The sequence below is a fragment of the Nothobranchius furzeri genome, chromosome 16 (genome assembly GCF_043380555.1).
Source record: "Nothobranchius furzeri strain GRZ-AD chromosome 16, NfurGRZ-RIMD1, whole genome shotgun sequence".
NCBI lineage: Eukaryota > Metazoa > Chordata > Actinopteri > Cyprinodontiformes > Nothobranchiidae > Nothobranchius > Nothobranchius furzeri.
Genome location: NC_091756.1, coordinates 55,508,841 through 55,529,845, shown reverse-complemented (window position 1 = coordinate 55,529,845; position 21,005 = coordinate 55,508,841). Strand labels below are relative to the sequence as shown.

The 21,005-nt window shown below is 40.6% G+C and overlaps 1 protein-coding gene across 2 annotated transcripts in view; it reads right to left on the bottom strand.

Moving 5' to 3' along the window:
- The window catches only part of eps15l1a (epidermal growth factor receptor pathway substrate 15-like 1a), a 44,560-nt gene that overhangs the window by 12,404 nt on the left and 11,151 nt on the right, over positions 1-21,005 (bottom strand). For both annotated transcript variants that reach the window (XM_015962254.3, XM_054749581.2), the window contains exons 7-17: positions 20,779-20,904; positions 18,990-19,049; positions 16,329-16,571; positions 15,239-15,396; positions 10,997-11,153; positions 10,172-10,234; positions 7,422-7,507; positions 5,162-5,234; positions 4,846-5,007; positions 3,554-3,751; positions 1,022-1,201 (exon numbers count right to left, since the gene is read on the bottom strand). In XM_015962254.3, the coding sequence (XP_015817740.1) occupies positions 1,022-1,201; positions 3,554-3,751; positions 4,846-5,007; positions 5,162-5,234; positions 7,422-7,507; positions 10,172-10,234; positions 10,997-11,153; positions 15,239-15,396; positions 16,329-16,571; positions 18,990-19,049; positions 20,779-20,904 (1,506 nt within the window). The remainder of the gene's footprint in view (positions 1-1,021; positions 1,202-3,553; positions 3,752-4,845; positions 5,008-5,161; positions 5,235-7,421; positions 7,508-10,171; positions 10,235-10,996; positions 11,154-15,238; positions 15,397-16,328; positions 16,572-18,989; positions 19,050-20,778; positions 20,905-21,005) is intronic.

Here is a 21,005-nt window from a genome sequence, read left to right as displayed (position 1 = left end):
TTGACCAGCTCCTCCCGTGTAGTTCTGGGCTGATTCCTCACCTTTCTTATCATCAGTGATACCCCACGAGATGAGATCTTGCATGGAGCCCCAGTCCGAGGGAGACTGACAGTCGTCTTTAGCCTCTTCCATTTTCTGACAATTGCTCCAACAGTTGATCTATTTTCACTAAGCTGCTTGGTAATTTCCCCGTAGCCCTTTCCAGTCTTGTGGAGGTCCACAATTTTGTTTCTGGTTTCTTTTGACAGCTCCTTGGTCTTGCCCATGGTAGCAGTTGGAGTCTGACTGGCTGTGGGGTGGATAGGTGTCTTTAAAGAGCTCAGACAGGTGCTACTAATTAAGATTACTAAGTGGAGTAGAGGTGGACTTCTTAAAGGCAGAGTAACAGGTCTTTGAGAGCCAGAATTCTTGCTGATTGCCAGGTGATCAAATACTTATGTCCAGCAGTGCAAAATAAATAAATTCTTTACAAATCATAAAATGTGAGTTCCTGATTGTTTTTTTTTTTTACATTCTGTCTCTCACAGTGGGAATGCACCTACAATGTGAATTTCAGACCCCTCCATGATTTCTAAGTGGGAGAACTTGCAAAAGCTGAAGGTGTTCAAATACTTATGTTCCTCACTGTATGTGTGATCCAGGGTGTAAGGCTAAGCGGATTAGAAAATGGAGTTTTTAGCTCCATTTACTTCATTTTTCGTTCTTCCGGGGACCCATGAGCCGTCCGGAAAGGGAGGAGACTTAGGCTCCCTACACGGCAGCCTGATGATATCATAATATGTAAATTAGATGAGTGAATTTGCTCCCAACAAACTTCTGAAGATTTTTCTCATTTACAGTTTACCTTCATCTCTAACCATTTCAAAGCTGCAACCTTTCAAAATAGTCAAGTCAAAATTGAACATTTTCTTGAAAAAAAAAAAAAACTCTGGCACCCAAAGGGTTAACTTTGTAACCACATCCTCATAATGAAACTGTAACAAATTCACACATTCACACAGGTGTGTAACGACTTTGTGACCTGGATTGGCCTTCCCATAGTAGAGAAACCTCCATTTTCTCTGTCACTGAAGCCCTCGCTCATGTCAGCCAAGTTGGTCATACTGCCACCGTGGGTTCCATTCAGCGTGTTGTTGTACTGCTCAATGCTTTTAGACACTTCCTGCTGATTGTCCTGAATATGTGACAATTTGCTGCGGGCCTGAAAAATGTAAAACAAATGGGTACAAAACTAAGTTAAAAGTTCATTTCATTGGTGGACACTTGTGTTCAGACTCTAGTGTGGAAAGGTGGAAAGGTTCTGAGTCACTGGACTGATGAGCAGGAATTTAAGATCAGTGGGTTTTTGACTCAGTGGAAGTGAACTCACATAACCACTTAAAGCAGAAATCTGGAGTTTTTCCCCTTTCAGGAATTATGTAAAATCTGAAAAAGTGATAGTTTTACCTTGTTCTGTCATATGATTGCACTATGTCAGTTTTTTTTTTTGCTAAGCCTGTCCCCCGTCCCATCGGGCCCCATGCAATTTCAACTGACCTCCACTCAGCATTAGCCAATATCGTTAGCATCTACTTTCGTACAGATGTCAATCACAGAGCAGGTAAGTGTTTGCAGAAGTACCTAGACTGAGGCCTAGTCCACACGTAGCCGGGTTTTTTTTAAAAAACGAATATCCGCCCCTCCAAAAACTTGCATCCACACCACCGCGTTAAAAAAAAAAACTCTGTCCACACGTACCCGGATAAATACGTTGTTAAGGACATGCCAGACCTGTAGGCGGCAGTACTTCCCCCGTTCTTAACCTCGTCCTTCGTCTGTGGTCTTCCGCAAGGAGCAGTAATTCCGCTTGCAAAAACAAACAAGCAAAAAGCGCTTGGACAATTGATAAAGCGAGCGCAGCTCTGAGGGCATCCATGCTGTCGGCTAGTGTAAACACAGGTCGCACACGTGATGTCAGCATTTTTTGTCACGGAAAGTGACGTTGCGGACCTTAAAACTCCGGTTTTGTCTGTCCACACGCAGACACCCAAAACGGAGAAAACGCAGATCTTCACTTTGGCCGGAGTTTTTAAAAAGATCCACTTTCGTGTGAAAAAACTCCGTTTTCGTGTGGATGACAGGCCAAAACGTAGAAAAATATCTACGTTTTGGCAGATCCCCGGCTACGTGGGGACAGGGCGAGTGTCCTTTCTGCGTTGTTTACAAAGCTGCAAAGACATGATGAATCATGGAGTGGCTAAACCGCTTCACAGCCACAAATATACTGATTCACCAACTGCCTGCTTCCACTCAAAGGTAAAGAACACAGCTAGTCCAAACATGCCAAAAAAATATTTACCTTGGACCTGCTTTCAACGGTGGAAGGATCACCGCATTCAACTCAGATGTCAAACACATGCAAAGTTGGCGACATTTCTTATGGGCAAGTCTTTAAAAATAAATGAATAAACAGTATAACAGGAGAACAATAATAGTAACTGTAGAGGTGTGCCTTGATAAATGAGAGGGGTTGCTTCCAGCTGCATCACAGCTGCAGGGAGAGGGACTTAATAGGCAATATATTATTTCAACCTCTAGGTGGTGCCATATGAGAAAAAAAAACTCCCCATTTCTGCTTTAAGTTAAGTTTACTTGTAAAGCACTTATAAAACAGCATGGCAGCTGACCTAAGGGCTGGGCCAAGAAATTAATATACATACGAGATAAAGTCATAAAACACAAAAGTATAAGAATTAAACTCGACCCTTGAATTCCAGCCAAGGCATCAGTACAGGTGCTGGTCATAAAAATAGATTATCATGACTCCCCCACATTTTTGAATGGGTTTTGGTTTTAACAATGCTTTCCATGGTGCAGTTATCCCTATCGTTTGTACACTTTTTTCTACCACATCTTGTCCTTCCCTTTGCCTCTTAAATAATGTCCTTGGACACAAAGCTCTATGAACAGCCAGTCTCTTTAGCAATAAACTTTTGTGTCTTGCCCTGCCTCTGTAAGTTGTCAATCGTCGTCTTTTGGTTAACTGTCAAGTCAGCAGTCTTCCTCATGATTGTGTAGCCTACAGAACTAGATTGAGACAATTGTAAGGCTTTTGCAGCTACTTTGAGGTAATTAGCTGACTAAAATGTGGCACCAGGGGTCTTCAATATTAAACTTTACACAATATTATAATATTCCAAGACATTGAATTTGAACTTTTCATTAATTGTCAGTTATAATCATCAAAATAATCAAAATAAGCATTTAAAATATATCAGTCTGTGTGTAATGAATGACTCTAATATACAAGTTTTGCTTTGAGACTGGAATTCCTGAAATAAATCAACTTTTTCAGAATATCCTAATTTTATGACGAGCAACTGATTAACCACAGAAGCCACAGCAGGACAGCTGTTATTCTGTGTCCTACAAACAAACTGGATAAGGACGAGTTGTCTGTGCATCTTACAGGTAGCTGGCTGGAAATTGACCACATTAAACACACTTCATACAGAATTAGGGCACAGCAAGCAGCCATGCCGTGTTAGTCCAAAACACTAAACAGTTTATCTACCTGGTTAATCTCATCCTGGGTGGACTTCAGAGACTTGATGATGGTCTCTAATTGGATCTTGCCAGCAGCCAGGCTCTGCTCTAGCTGACTCTCCTCTTGCTGCAGCCGGTCCAGGTCAGCTTTAGCCCGACTAAGCTCTTCTTCTTGATTCTGCAGGTCTGACTCTTGGGAGTGAATCTGGCTCTGGAGGGTTGAGATCTACAGGTACAAGAGTCAAATAACCCAAATAAAACCTGGTGTTACCCCAGGCTAAAAGTACATGCCCTTTAAAATCTAGCAGCCTGATTGTGCAGATTTCATCATGTTATTTTTTTATGTAAAAGGTAACAGAGAACGCTTATGATCCTTAAGTACATTAATAAAAAGTACAGTTTTCAGTGCAGTTGCCAAACTTACACAGAATCATAGCTCTGAGCCATCTATTCCCTTAGCCTTCAGCAGCAACAACTTTATGGGATTTTTCATGAAAAAAATCAGTTCTATTAAAAAAAAAAAGGAATCTGCATCCTCTCTAATGTGATTTCTTCTTCCTCAATAAGTGACGTAGCATCAGAGGTAACTGTAGAACCTCATCTGTGTTTGAACTGTTTTGATTCAGTCGAGCTTTCAGAGTAATAAAAAATATTAGCTTAATAATCAGCTCCATCACACATCAGTGACCCGATTGTTCCAGTAACTCCCCTACATAGGCGCTGCGCCACGGCTGAAATTCCAGCGCCACGCCTGCGAGGTTTCCCTCCCCGCGGGAGACGCACAGGAGCAAAATGTTCTGCACACAACGCACGGAAATGAGACAGAGTTTTCCTCTCCACTGCCGCTACATGCTTGCTTAGTATGGGGATTGCTGTTAAGTCTCTGACACTTGATGCAATCTGCTAAGTTCCTTATATAGGAAATCTTTAATTAACTGGCATAATGAACTGAACTCAACTGGAATGTTTACCTTGTGAAGTGCCTTAAGACAACTCTTGTCGTGATTTGGTGCTATATAAATAAACAGAATTGGATTGAATTTGGTGACATTTAAATTTAAGAGGGCAGGAGGTTTTGGAGGAGGGCCATAGTAACAAGGTGAAGCATAGATGTCAACCAGGAGATGTCTGATAAAACTCAGGTGTCAGATAAACATCTCCAGCTCCGACTAAGATTTACACTTCTCATTTGTTTAATCTAAATTTATACAAATGAACTATCTGGGTTATTTTCCTTCAGTATGTTGAATAAAAAATATATTAACCAAATCTAATTTAAGAAGTTGTTGGTAAATGCTAAGTTTCTCCTCTTTTCCTCACCAGCTGAGACTCCTCCTGGCACTTGATGCGCACTTCGCTCAGCATGTCCTCCAGTTTATGTTTCTGCTGGTTCATCTCTTCCAAGCGATCCTGAGCATCTTGTTTCTGAGCCTCGAGCTCCTGCAGGCTGATTGTCTCTCTGTCCAGGTCGTTCTGCATCTCCTGGTGAACCATTTATTTAAACTTGTGAATACAGGTCATTGGTAGACAAGATTGCTTGCTGCTCAAAACAGAGTTCATACTGGTGAATGCAATATGTCATGATTTCAAGCATTTTAAACTGACTTAAATCAGCGTACAGTGAATCTTTCCTTACCTGCACCTCTGCAGTCTTGTGTCTGATAGCCTCCTCCATCTCCCGGATGTCTTGCTCCAGAACATACTTTTCCCTGATGAACAGAGCCACACAGCCAGAAGTTTCAGCTACAAGAGTGCATCCAAACGCAGATGAGTTAAGACTAAATAAAACTTAGAAAACATAATTGACACATTTGCATTTAAGAGGTGCTTAGGAATAAAATTTACTTAAACTCTTAGAATAAAAGTAAGGGGTTCAGGGATATGAGACATGGGATTATTTCCACAAAAAGAAACAATCAATGATGAACAAGAGTCTGGTTCTAGACCTGCAGAAAGAGAAAAAAACAAAAAAATAAAATAAAGAAGAGCACACACAACAATACAACTAGAGCAGGCTATCACTGCATCACCCTGATGCAGAAATATAAAATCAACATTGTTTTACTGAACAATCACACGATAATAACTCACAGTGCATTTAGTGCCAGCCATAGCCTTAAGACATGTGTTGAAAATGCCGAAGTCCATACTTATGAGTGCACCATGTGGGCACCTGTGTGCGTTCAAGCGCATGTATATGGAAGGTATGTATTCAACATAAATGCTAAAGTGCTGAGAATCAAGCTACATTTGAGGAGAAGACAACAAAAAAACACTAAATTACTCAGTAAACCCAACAAATGAAAATAACTTTAGCTTTTTTTCATCCGTTGGCATTGATGAGCAGCATCATACTAAATATGTCAGTGTAGAAAACTACTCATCTCAACCAAAGATTGACTAAGATTTTAAAGGAAAACTTCAAACACCTGCAGGAAACTGGAGATATATGGTAATAATCTGAAGAGTAAAACCAAAGTGGTAAAGAACTGATCACTAAAAGAGAAAAACTTTGAAGAAGGTTAGAAAAAAGTTTATAGCTTAATCTTATCAGAAGATGATTGGGGTAAATTTAAATCAAAAACAACGTAAAGAAGAGATAGAACATTTTACAGACAGTATGGTAGTCATTTTTCTAAAACTGTCATGAACTGTTTTAGTTCAGTAATTATTGAGAATGACTAAGATTACATTTTTATCTCTGGTTGATATTCAAGAATTGTGACTTGTGTCTTTTTGTCTAGTAACTTCAAATTGTTTGTGCGATTTCTAATGACACATTTTTGTTCAGAGATTCGTCTCTTGTGTGCCACAAAATCGCTGTTGAGCACAGTCTTGTGCAACATGGTAAAACAAGTATTACTCTAGGTTGCAGCTTATGGATATATAGTGTAAAGTTGGCAAGTCAACACTGTTAACTGTGCAACAATGAAAGAGACAGATTGGTAGCTCATACCTTTATAAATTTTTATTTACCTGAGAGTATTCCACTGGGTAAAGGCAAGTGTGCTGACACAGCATGAACAAAAAAAAAGGATAAATTATAAATAGCAAATGATAGGTGGATGGATAAAATGGTTGACAGAAGAATGGCTGGGTGGATGTGTGCAAGGCTGTGAGCATTAGATCTGAAGCCACTGAAACTGGTCCGCGTGTGTGTGTGTGTGTGGTAATTTGTGAATGAAGTGCAGGAAGGAATTCAGTAGGCTCCAGCCTAATACCTAGTGAAGGGCCAAACACCAGAGGGGTCAAACTGAGCCTTGCAAACCCACAACGATCCTTAGTGTGACAACCCCAGCAGAACTTAGTATTACACTTAACCTTCTTTGTCTGCTAGACAAAGCTGCCCCAGAACAGCTGTGGCTATAACATTGTTCATCACCACCAGGATGTGTATAATACATCAAACTTGTATAACACACTGCTAGTGATGGTAAGCTACTACGTAGCCACAGCCGCCCTAGGGCAGTCTGACAGAGGCGAGGCTGCCATTTGGTGCCGTCGGCCCCTCTGACCACCACCAGCACAAGCAAGTTGGGTGAAGTGTCTTGCCCAAGAACACAACAGCAGAATACCCCTGGCGAGAGCTGGAATCGAACCCATGACCCTCCGATCATGAGGCAACCCGCTCTACCTCCTGAACTACTGCTGCCCCAACAATGACTGTGTTGTAAAGCGCCTTGGGGGGTTCTAGGACTCTAGAAAGCGCTATATCAAATGCAGGTTATTTACATTCAGTCACAAAAGGTTCTCCTCATGTCTGGACCTTAAGAGTGTGTGTTTGGTTTTTGTTGGGGTTTTTTGAGAGCTCCATTCATTTGTGTAGATTTTCAGTTGTCCAGGGCATGATAATCTTCTGAACCTTCATAAATATAAATTCATTTTACTGGTATTACCTCTGTAACTGGGCAATCTCCTGGCTGATATCATCCAGCTCCTTTATTCCAGTGAACTCTCCTGAACCCATGGAGCTAGAGCTATCCTACAGAGACAGAAGAGACAAGAGTGGAAGAAGTCAGACTGGTAATGAAATATTTTTGGTATAAACACTGGATTGATGAGCCATGGCAGACTGGGCTGAGGGACAGACATTGGTGAAGATAGGATTGGAGTGGTGAATAAAAGGAACAGGAGACATAGGCTTGATAAGCTGGAGAGTCACCTACATGTGAAGGAGAGTCACCACCACATACTCAAAGCCATGGAGGAAAGATTCCAACATTCTCACATTTTAGAAGGATACTGACTATTATTTAAGAACATCTAAAACATTGATGAGACCTACGCCAGTTATCCCCAAACCATTGAGCATATTTCCTGGTCCAACCAGAGCCGGTTGAGGCATTAGCAAACTAAGAAGCTGCCAAGGGTGTCAAGGGTAGCAGTGCCCAAAGAAAAACCAGTGAATTGTCATTTAAGACATGTGGAGGTTCCTCCAGCCATTTCTCAGTGTTAGTATTATTTAAAAAAATTTTTTCCACACGCTGGTTTATTATTTCATTTTGTTGCAATATTGTAAGATGTTTACTAATGGGTGCACACATTTAGTAATTTATCTTATACATAGTTTATTTGATCATTAACTATTTTCATTTGTATTCTGCTGAGATTGGATGAACTGGCAGAGAGAGGGGACACGCCCAGTGTAACTCCAGGCAGGAAGTGGAACATTCCATCTGGCTCCTGGATGCAGGGGACTTGATAATGAAGAAACCAGAAACCAGACGTTCTGAAGCTCTAATTGAGTTTACCAGATTTTGTTAGGATGTATTAGTTAAACTTTTTGTGGTAGTTATACTTTGTTGACTTAGTTTCCTAGGTTTATTTACTGTTTCCCCTGTCTCTCCCCTCCTCGTTGTCTGTAGGCTAGCCTGTGTGTCTCAGCTTTGGCAGTCTTGCTTGTTACTTTTAGTTGAGGTTATTTCCGTGGCCATTTTTTCCTTTGGGCCCGTTTTTGTTTTGATTTTGGTAAATCATTTATGGAAATAAAGTGAGAAGATATTCTTTTTATACCATTGTCCTGGAGTTTTACTGCTCGGTCCCTGACAGGACAGGTTAACCAATGTACTAATCAGCAAGAAACACAGAGGCAGCTGTAGCTCAGGAGGACAAGTTGGTAGCTCATTCTTTACTTCACCCACAACAGAGAGAGATCACCTGTCAAGTCAAACTTCAGAAATTTGAAGGTGACTCAGAACAACTGGTCCTATAACAGTTTTCATCATCTATGAAATATTTCCATCCTGAGAAGGTTGGTATCTAAAATTGAACTTAGGATGGTTCTTTGTGCTTTTAATTCCTCCCATCCAGTTGGTCCAGAACTCTGCAGCAAGGCTCCTGACTGGAACCAACGGGAGAGCTCACATCTCTCCTGTTTTAATGGCACTGCTCATTTTAGATTTCACTTGATAATCCTGACTGTAACCTTTGGGGATCTGCAGGATCAATATCTTCTTTATGTAACTGAATAGTTTAAGTCAGAAACTCCAACCAGAGCCTCCGACCAGTGTCCATTAGCAGGTCTCAGGACCTGATCCAGGCCTGAATGTTTAAATGTTATGCTGTTTTGGTGACAAACTTCATAAGTTTTCTGAAAAATGTGCTATAGAAAAATGTTTGACTTAACTGAGACAGGGCCTGTAAATCAAATTGTATTTAAACCAGTTGATAGGTGATGTTTATAAACATGGACGTAATTTTTACTTTAGAAGTGTGTGTGTGTGGGGGGTGGGGGGGGGGCTTTACAGTATGCTCTAATGGTAAAAAAAAATGGCCTGTATTTGATATAGCGCCTTCTAGAGTCCTGGAACCCCCCAAGGCGCTTTACAACACAATCAGTCATTCACCCATTCACACACACATTCACACACTGATGGTGATGAGCTACGATGTAGCCACAGCTGCCCTGGGGCGCACTGACAGAGGGAAATGGGAATGGGAAACAGGCTTCAACACAAACGGTTGTTTTCTGCTTGGTCCTAGAGCTCAACCAGTGTCAATTTAATATAGCGTAATATTGTTTTTGGATGGTAAAAAGTGCAGGGGTCAAAACTTGACTTTGGAAAAAGTGGGGGGGGCCTGTCCCCCCTGTCCCCCCCCCCCCCCCCCCCCCAAAAATTACGTCCATGTTTATAAAAACTGAGCTGAACTGCCTGAAGTTTCTGTCGCATCTAAATGCAGACATGTGAAGAATTGTTTCACTGAATATCCAGTTCTCTTGAATCTTCCCTTTATGAGCAGATGATCGACAGGTAGAAACACTGGGACTGCACTGAAACTCTTCAAATGTTTTCCAGTGTTTGAACAGCCACTGAAAGCATTTCTGGGTTAATATATTTTGCAGATGTGTGTTACCTACCCACAACTTCAACATTATAGCCTGAGAAGAAAGATGCAGAAACACCAACAAAGCAGAGTTCAAATTGAAGAGAAGAACAAGTGTGAGTGATGTGCATCTCATCAAACTTTTTGGTATTTTTAATAAAGTTGGAAAAGTTAGAGGAGACGGTCAAATGATATTCAAATCTTGCAGACTGGTGTGATCATCAAACATGTAACAGACTAATATCCAAGCCTTTAAGACCAAATCTGCTACAAACACGAGAAACATGTGAGCAGAGAGATGTGACAAAGGGAACATAGTCACCCTTCTGATTTCTGACAGAGCGGCCATTTCTGATCCAACTGGAGTCATAAATCCTGACAGCGTCTGCAACAAAAAAGGTAAAAAGCTTCAATACCAACACAACATTCCCACTGAGTGTCACCTACAGACCAAAAACTGAAGAAACCTCTGGAGTGTTAGGTGGAAAAGAGTGTACAAAAGTTGTTTTTGATTACTCACCCTTGGGACATGAGGCCTTAAGTCATGCTAGGTTTATAATCTGGTATGGATTCATGAGATTTCAGCAGGGTGGTGCAATATGTGCAGATATTCATCACCACCCGCATTTTTCAACTCCTATCCTATGGCACAACCCACAAGTCCCACATGTGCAGAATGCTAATTAGTTTTATATTTGTGCATTAGGCAAGAAATTATCCAAATTCTACAAAGTTGTCTCTATATAGACATGCAGAAGCAATAGACAACACAAAGAAAAACTATGGTTTTTTGGCCACAGGCTTCTTCATCCGTCTGTAGCTCATCACAATCAGTGTGTGAGTGGGTGTGTGAATAGATGAACGATACACTGTGGTGTAAAGCGCTTTGGAGTCCTCTGACTCTGAAAGGCGCTAAACAAGTGTTGTGGGTCATTTATCATTTACACAAATCTTCACCCCCTGAGAATGCCCAAATCCAAAAAGCATTCAAGCTTCACGTAGCTTGGAGCAGAAGAATTTCTCAATAATTGTATACAAGGCATAGTAGAGCAATAGTGAGTAATGATGAATAAATGTTGATAGTTGCTGTCTGAGGGATGCATAGAAACAGTGTGTGTGTGTGTGCGTGCACGTGAGAGATACCTACTGGTACAGGAGTGCCTCTCTCGGAGGGAGGGATCATGTCAGCAGTTAGGGCTTGTGGAGGATCAATGCCCTTGCTCACTTTCTGCTGAATGAGATGCATGGCGAGGGCAAACTGTTCCCTGGTTAGTTTGCCTATCTGTCTTGTGTCTGCCAAAGCCCTGCAGGTTAGGGAAAGGCAGCAGATGGAAACACATCCATGTAATTCAGTCACGCAGACTCAGTCGGAGTCTGTGGGTGTCTCAGGTGAAATTCTCCTACATGTCTGTCCACACCACACTCAGGTATGCAGCCCTGGTTTATAAGGACAAAGTCTGCATGTTCTATATTATTCTGTGCCGGGGATTATGAGTTCTCCAGTTCTCTTTTACATTTCAAACATGCATTTTTATTTACTGAAAAATTTCTAAACAGAATTTGTGATGTTAAAGGGGCATTATGGAAGTTTGACAGCCAAAACATGTATAGAAATAATAAATTTCTTCTTCATACATTCTCCTGCAATGCCCTGGTCCTGTAGAATGAGCCCTGGCATTTTTACTGTGATTGCCTGTTTTTCTGTACAATCACAGAAAAAGAGCTGCTCGGGTCGAGCAGGCTGCATCATGCGCGTTCACGCTCAGGCATAGCCCGTAGCATTTTGCAGCAGAGAGTGAGGCAGTGCCAACTCATCGACTTTGTCGCTGTTCCTAACCCCCAAATTCCACTACCTCCGCTCCGCTCCGACACGAACGCTGGAGCAAAATCGGTCCCGTTGTAGTCTATCAGATCAATTCCACTACTGCGGCCGTGCTCCGGCAGTGCGGCGCCGTGCGCCGCCCTCTTTTCCGGTGTCCGGCAAAAATAGAATCGATCCTATTTTCGCCGGACGACGGAACACCTCCGCAGTAAATTGACAGAAATCACAACCGCCCAACAGGAAAAGGAGCAAGCACAACTTCCGTTTTTCACAATAAATCGATAAACAAAAGGCGTTTTTTGTTTCATATGCACAGGTTTAACAACTTTTAACAACTATCAATGGCGGCTGAAGTTTAAATGCACAAAAGTAAGCCATAAATACAGTTTCCACTATCAAAGTAGTCACACTTTGTTGATCCAAACACTGCTGATCTCTCAACACAAAAGATGGGCAGATTCAACAGTTCATTTCGATGCTTCTCCCACACAACGGGTGTTTGGATCTAACTTCCGCGTTTATTGCTCGGACTGTATCGCAAGATCTCGAAAATCCCGCGCATGCTTGTTTGCCCACCTCAGGTCTCCGCACCGGAGCGGAGCCGTTGTAGAGCGGGTACCAGTAAAAATTGAGTTCGGAAGCGAGCGGCTGCGGAAGGCAGGGGCGGAGCGGAGCGGAGGTAGTGGAATTTGGGGGTAACGCCTATTGATGAACCTAGCAACATTTCTGAGGACACTTAGCTACTTTCTTCTAGATATTTCCTGCAAATTAGCAACAAAATAGCCATTTTCGCTCCGAACCGTCCTTTGAACGTTGTTTCAGCTGTCATCAGGAATATAAGTATTACAGATACAAAAGACGTCACTGGTGCTATAGCTCACCCAGTAAGTCGGCAGACTCCCGTGCGGAAGACCTGGGTTTGATTCTGGATGTGAACATAATTTATTTAGAGTTAATTTTTTACATTAATGGTATATTATTTTACAGTAAGATGCCCAAATTTTTATTTGAGACTCGCCGAACGGCATTGAATTCACAGATAAAAAAGATGTGGGTTCAACTTTCATTTTGGAACAATTTTTCAAGCAAGGGAAGGGAATGATCTGAGCATGCAGGAGGACTGACCCATCATAAACCTTTGTCAGCTGTGCTGAAGAGAAAGGTACAGAACCAAATTATTTAATTAATTAGCTGCGCGTTCTCCTGTCCTCTGTTTATTTGTTAGATCAATGATTAACCCTAACCCTGACTCCAATGTCTAACAAACACCTGACAAACATAGAACTACACCTGTGTATGAAAAGCACAAGCTGTCTCTTTGATTTTCATTTTCACATTAGGAGAAATTACTTATTTCTGTACTATTTTTTAATTTTATTTTGAAAACTCCCACACAAAATTAAATGAAACAAGCTCTTATTTTTATATTATACGTGAAATAAAAGATAATTCTTCAAGTTATGAGGTTGATCAAACTTTTGGGTGTTGTGGCCCATACTGAGCCCGTTCAGTGCATTTGTCACAGAATGACACGTTTACTAGCCTAGAGGTCTAGACAAACTGAAGCAGTAGCTAAAGAGATTGCTTTGCAGGTCGATCTAGCCTCGTTCCATTGTAGTAGGGTGACCATATTTCCATTTCCAAAAAAGAGGACAGGGGATCTGTGCCTAGCGATTACTAAGGCAACACCACACAAACCACATTGACATAACATATGGCTTAGGCTAAATTAAATACCAGATTCTGCCAACAGGATGGCTCTAAAAAACTATTCATATGTGAATTGTTGCACATTTAAACTGTTTGCAAAGATTTTTGAACTGCACCTATTAAAATCAAAGATGTGTCAGCGTGCCAGGCAGGACATTTTTGAACCATGTGTGACAATCCTTTTATGCTGCAGATTTGTATCTATTGAACAGTGGGTATTGTAGTGATCTTTGATCTTTCCATATTATACATGTTTAATTCATTTTAAAAGCATTTCATCAATGTCCATTTTTGCAAAATACTAAATATTTTCTACCATAAGTTTTAGACAGTCCTGCTCAGACTAATATAATAAACCGACAAAAATGATCTGAACGAAATTGTTAATTATTGGGTATTATCATATAATTCTAAGGAATTATCATCAAACACAGAAAAACACCTGAAAAATTACTAAATATTTTAACGATCTGTTAGGGGTTGTTGTTATGTGTTCGTGGTTGCTGCTGCACTGATGCAGTTGCTTTAAAAGGGGCCTTGGTTGGGTGAATAAACGTTTTAGAGAGTTTCTGAGGGCTGGAGCAGCAGAGATGCAGAATTATCCCAGCGGTTTGTTAGACTACATTAACAAACCAATTTTAAGAGCTAAATATTTTTTTCTGCTGCTGCTTTAGTTATAATAAGAAGAAATTATCTTACTGTGCATTTTACTACAGCATCGTTAAAGCTACCAGTGCACAAATTAATAAGTATGTGTCATGTTCTGTGTCCCTGTGGTCCCCAGCCCCCTCCAGGTTCTCTCATGTGACCCGTAACTTCTGTGCCCCCCTTTTGGTCCCCAGCGTCTTCAGGTTTCCCTTTAGTCCCTTCACTTATCATTAGTTTATTTATCTTTAGTCTTTGTTCTACAGTGTTTAAAGTTCAGGTTATTTTGGTAGCTTTGGTTTAGGATTTAGATATGGTTTTCTCCCCTGCTTATTTCTGCTTCTTCCCTCAGTTCATTAGTTTCACCTGTGCCCAATTACCCAAGCACCTGCTCCTCATCTCATTTCATTCATTTTCATTTCGTTTATTTAGAAAGCCCCTTCTGCGACCAATGCAGACGCCCAAGGTGCTGAACACAACGCAATAAAAACATAATACCATCAGAATAAAATATTACAATCGTAAAACCAGCATAAAATCAATTAAAAGAGGAGAGTAAAAGCAAAAAAATAAAAACCAGAAAAAGATTAAGAGGCCGGGGCATCGAAACCGGGTAAAATTTGCTAATCCTGAAAAGCCTTGACAAAAAAATGGGTCTTAAGGCGAGTCTTAAAACCCCCAATAAGGGTGACTGATGCACCACCAAAGGCGACTGGTTCCAAAGTGCAGGTGCCAACACAGAGAACGCACGGTCCCCCCGTGACCTGCACTTAGTGCATGGAACGATCAACAGCTCCCTGCCGGCTGAGCAAAGGGCCCGCGAGGGGGCATGTCTATACAAAAGGTTGCCAAGATATGCTGGAGCAGTTCCGTGTAAGGCCCTGTATGCCAGCACCAAGACCTTGAATTTTGCCCTGTATTGTACAGGCAGCCAATGAAGGGATGCCAACACAGGGGTGACATGTTCCCTGCGCCTAGTGCCTGTCACGAACCTAGCGGCTGAGTTTTGAACTAACTGCAAGCGTGCTACCACACCCTGACTATCACCCAGCCCAGTATGCATGTGCTGGTGCATGGTCAGGATGGTACCACCTCTGCCTCAATTTGAGCCAGGAAAAAGCCTGAGTCAGAATGTGGATCAGTAGGTCAGAAAGGTAAAATGTAATATTTTGAACTAGGTTTATGTATGAAGTGTAAAAGCTGAGTCCCTACCATATATGTGCCAGAAGGTTCTGAGAAAGTCCAGACTGCATAAAGATGTCCTTCACCTCCAATCCACTGACAAAGCCATCAAGGTCAGCATCCGTTTTCAGGAAGATGTCGTCATAGCGACCACGTTCTGAGAGTGGAACCACCCAGTTCAAAGAATGCTTAAACAGAGAAACACACATCTGTTCAGAGTTCTCCCAGATTGAGGACAAAAGAGCTTAATAAAACTGATGCAACGGAGGCAAATGTCCCACAAAGTTCCACAAATGAAATGGTATCATCAAAGGAATTCATCATTTACTATATTTTTAAAGAAATTAAGCTATTTTAAAAGAGATGATATAAATACTGACTGAACTGGACATAATGTATCACAACCAAGCCCCCACAATGCGGGTGAAAAATTTAGGCCAGCGCGGACGTGACAAAATTGCAGTTCCACCCTCAGCTCCACCTCTCTTCCCTTTTGTGGAATTGTCTGGGCTTGACGGAACCTGTGACACGGTCAAAATGGCGGTGGTGGCCACCTCCCATTTATCTTCAAAAATGTGTTATTGGAGTCTATGGAAAGCCATTGTCCAATATTTATATTTCGATGATCACAACATAATTTTAAAAATATTACGAAACATCTGGAAGGACTTAAAAAGGCAACGACAAAAGCAGATCCTTACTATTAGTATATTTAGTAACCCTAACCCTGTATTAAAGAAAAACAAAATTGTTTGCCAAAATTAGAAATGTATAAAAGAAAGTTGATTGGAGTAACATGTCAACTGACAGAAACTAAGAAATCAGGGCCACAGATGGCAGGTTTGCGCTAACAGGAGTCACTCTTTGACCATATTAGAAGCAAACACCAAGCCAAGCAAGGATAGATTAAGGACCACAGTTCGTGGTCTTTGGGCCTTTTCAACAGATCTTTGGCTTTTGTCTACTTTTTTCAAGTACTCTTTAAACTTTACAAGCGATCTAGTGAAACAAAACAGAGTTTAGGAAAGACCGACATTTAAAATTTCTCAGCAGTGTTCTGCTTGAAGACAAACTAGACTGTATAATGTTTTCTCACTACAGTGTCTAGTGTGTGCATTACCTGCCCTGACTTGAGTGTGTGTTTGGGTGATAGGCTGCCAGTGCTGTTGAGAGAGGTCATACTGCCATGAGACGGTGTTGAGCGCAGTGAGTCTTTGGGTGGTGGGGGGCTTGCTGGTAGTCCAGGTACAGGGCCCGTCACTGAGCAGAGACTCTTTTTCCTTTTCGATGGAGGGATGAGAGAGCAGGGGAGGAGAGCAGGAACAGGCTCCTTCTCCAAAGCCCGGTACACCAGGTGCATGGCCTGAGGGAGCACAGTCTGCAGTTAATACATGCTATTAATTATTTCATAAGTCCCTTTTTAAAACTGTAACACCTTCAGGCTGCCAGCCTTTGCTCCGATTGCAGACACAAGTTCAAGTATGCTGTAACAGCATTGTATTAATATTAAAGAGCAAGTCACCCCCTACAAGAAACTTACTTCACTCCCACTTCATGTTTGAAAAATGCAACAAATGCTGTTGCTTGGCAGACCGAGAGGGCGGAGCCGCTAACAAATACACACACACACAGGCTCACAATGGAATTATGACATCATAATATACCAGATGACATCATAGCATACCTCTTAGCCACTAGCGGTGGCAGATTAAAATTCAAATAAAGTGCAGAATTTTTCCCTGACAACGGCGCAACACTGACAGTTTTAGGCAGAATATTTGAATTTTAACCAAGATGCACTGAACTGCCAAATTATTGACTACACGTGTCTGTAGCATGATTAGACACTCCTTTATATAGTTTATCAGCAAAAAAAAATGTGATTTGGGGGTGACTTGCTCTTTAAGGTTGAGCAGTAAAAATTGTATAAATAGAGTGTCCAGAAATAGTTTAACATTGCTTTTGAAACCTGCTGCCAGGTGAATTCCTATCACAACACAACACAGGGTTTTCCCCAGTGCTTTATAAGTGTGACAGATCGTCAGACTTTGCTTGACCATCCCCCAAGGCCCTCCCATAATTTATTTATTTTAAATATGTTTTAATGCACAAAAGTAACATTTAAAATGTTTCAATGAAAAGAGGTCTTTAACCTGCAAGTCCGACTTTAACCACATCTGGTGATACAATTGAGAGCACCCGACACCTGACCTCTCAGTAAGGAGAGAGTGCATCTCCGGCACTTGGCAAGAATGACAAAAATCAAATATATAACAGGCTGTCACAAAATATAACTTAAACAATCCTTATTTATGGCTCTAACTGAAATATTTGCAGTATTACGGTAGTTAATTCGTGTTGGTCCAGAAAATTTTGCTATTCAATTCAACATTACATAGGCTTCATTTTATAGCTGTGCTTTTTCTGATGTTCTTAGGCAAGGTGGCAGTGAGCACAAGCAATCAATACTGTTAATTCAGTACACCGATTAAATAAATGAGTGTTATAAAATAACTAATAAGCTTTCACATTTTTCATGTTGTAGCCTCGTCAGTCAATAAAGCCTTTGAGCCAGTGATTAACATGAAGCACGAGGAAATAACTGGTGGTTAAATGCCTTTACTGGCGGCTAAAACATGAAATGGCCAATCATGCAAATTATGCAGCCATTATGCAACAAATTCAAATGGTGTTTTTCTATTTGGGACTCTGGTAGTTTTTCCTAAAATTGAAGTGGTAGCAGCTGGCTGTTTCTCCTTCTGTAATATGACTGCACTAGGGATGTACATAGTTAACCAGTTAACTGCTGTCAACGTTGTAACTGGGTAAAATAGTTTTGGCCGGTTAACCACTTAAAGCCCCTCCAGAATGAGCTTATGAGCACGTAATCTCAAGATGTGCTGTGTATTTAAAGCCAGATGGTCCACTGTGAAACAAATTCTAAGCCTGACGGACATTTCTGCTGGCATCCCACTCCATCTTTTTTTTTTTTACTTTTTTTTTTTCATAAATGGGAGTGTGGGACTTAAGTTGTGTGTCAGAATTATATTAAAAAGAGTAGACGGAAAAAGCGCCATTTATAGAGCGGAGGCAAACATTTGTGTGCATCAGGGAAGGGGGGGGGGGGGGGGCTATTAACCGTTAAGGGATGTCAGTAACTGGTTAAAAGAAATTTAGGAAAACGTGCATCCCTAAATTGCACCTCTAACGCCAGAGGTGTTCTGTTGCAAAATATGCAAGTAAGAAAGAACAGAAAGAAAATGATCTTTTATATAGCGCCTCTCAAGATAAAAATCACCTAATGAATGGAGGACCCGGGAAGTGCGGAGAAACCAACAACTGGATGGTCCAATGGTTGCTTTCAGTCTGAAACGTGTTATTGGTGGAGGTTTTGGACAAAGCGATTATTTTCATTTCTTTTTATCTCCACTATATATTTATAGCTATACTATTAAATAAATGTTTTGACCTAATTTGTTTTTCAAATTTGCTACTGCAGCTGTATTAATTAAATACACAGGAAACTGATGTGGCCCCCAGTGGCTGGCTGCAGTAGTGTTTTGCAGTATTATGTATTTAGAACCTGGTAAAGAAAGATTTTATGTGCTGATACATAAAACCCTGCAGCAGTAATTTGACCATTGACATTAAATCAGGGCTCTGATTCCTGGTCACATTTTCCCACACTGACAAAGCTACTCACCTGAAAGCTGAGACTTTAAAAAAGTTAAAGCACAGTTGAAGCAATATTGGAATACACAAGAAAATTAATTAAACTCACCACTGCAAATTCATCTCTGTCCAGATGTCCATCTTTGTCTATATCACTCAAATCCCAAACCTAAAAGAGCAAAACAAAAACTTGAGCTCTCTTCATAGTTTAAGTCTAGAAGAAAGGTGTTCTATTTGATAAAGTATCAGTAACAGTCATAAAGCTATGCTGCTTTACTTCTTCTGACTCAGGAAGAACATGGCTTTGCTGAAATGTTGCCATGTCTTGAATGATTTTTCCTTCCGAACTAGAAGAACAATGAAGTAGTGATCCTGAAAGTCACACAGCAGTTTCTACAAACAGTGTAAAGTTTGTGATGGTTTGTGTGTCCACAGGACTGACACACCCATGGAAAGGTCTGAACTTGTAAAAATTAGGGGTGAGACTTTATTTTAATTATGATTAATTAATTAGAAAAAAATAATGTGTTAAAACAGGGTATCTGCAGGTTTAAGGGAGCCAAATTTAAGACTTTTTAAGACCTTTTTTTAAGGCCACATAGACCAAATTTCAGCAATTTTAAAAAATTAATTTAAGCTATAATTTCCAGCTACTGCCTGGAACCGGTGCTAACCACATCGCGAACGTGGGATTAACTATCCAGTTACCATTAAACTTGCACTTCCCCATGGCGCAAGCTCCCGCTAGCTTAACCAGCTAATGTGCTCATCTAAAAATAGCCCCCTTTCACAACCAACTGAATGTGTACAGTTCCGCTTACGCCAACATCGTACACAAAAAAATGCTGAACACCAACTAGAAATTCACGAAGATTTTATAGAAATAATAGAATCTTGTTTATTGGGTCTTTGGTAATTTAAGACCTTTGGAAACTGTATTTAAGGATTATTAGTCATTTTTAAGGATTTTTAGGGCCTTAAATTTGGGAAAGCTAATTTAAGACTTTTTAAGGACCCGCAGATACCCTGTAAAAAATTCATGCATTTAATCACAGCTTGAATATCAAAAAGGTGGAACCTTTGCCATTGCACATTTTCTGGGTACACAGACTATAACTGACGCACAAAGCAGCCTTGCACTTGAGTCAGTGAGGAACAAAGATGTGATCAGGCAAGATATTCGCTGCTGCAGGCGTGAATCTACGTGTAGCTATACCCTTCTTGGCGTGATAGCGGGACTTCCCATGTAAGGAAGGTCCGCTCACCCGTTCACCGCTCAGGCGTCAGATCATTCATTTGATCATTAATTCCTAACTGTGTCTTTACCACCCAACTTCAGCATTCCCTTGTCTGGGTCTGACCCACGTTAGTAAATAGAAGTTGTCCATCAGATTTGTGCCTGTTCTAGTGTCATGTTTAAGGATTTTTCATTTTAGATATGATATGCTAATAGAAATACTAATGAACACACACAATTAGGTATACAAGTGAAACAGGAAAATTTTTAATTTTGTGCAAAAGTACTTTCATTTCAGTAATTCTACTTGGCTGAGAGACAATTTAAGGGCTCAGGAACCCTTTGCAGGTAATTTCTATTTGCAATTATACTTTTTATTTGATGGGGTCTTGCTTCATATAATGCAGAGACATTTGATTAATTACAAAGCATTTATTTTAGAAATTAAGAGCTTGAGTTTACAATAATAATATTTTATGTTTTTAAATAAAAAATTGTTTTGGGGCAGATTTTCTTGAACAATTAAAATGTGCTTAATTAAGAGTAATTAATTACAAAGCCTCTAGTTAATTAGATACATTTTTTTATTGATCCCATCCTAGTAAAAATACTTGTGTTCATGCGGAAAACACTGTAAAGTGACTAAAATGAGAGTAAATACCTTTCCAAGAACATCCAGAGGCAGCTTGGAATTAATGAGAACTGGCCTGACCTTCTCTCCTGACAACAGGCCGTTGACTGGAGCAAGACTCTCAAAGATCCCATCAAATTTATTCTTCTCCTCAGGCTACAAAGGTAAGGTTATAAAACAACATTAAACTCGGTGTTTAATCTCAGCAGATGAAAGTTTCAAAACACGTTGTTTTGAAGTATTATAAATTCACATGC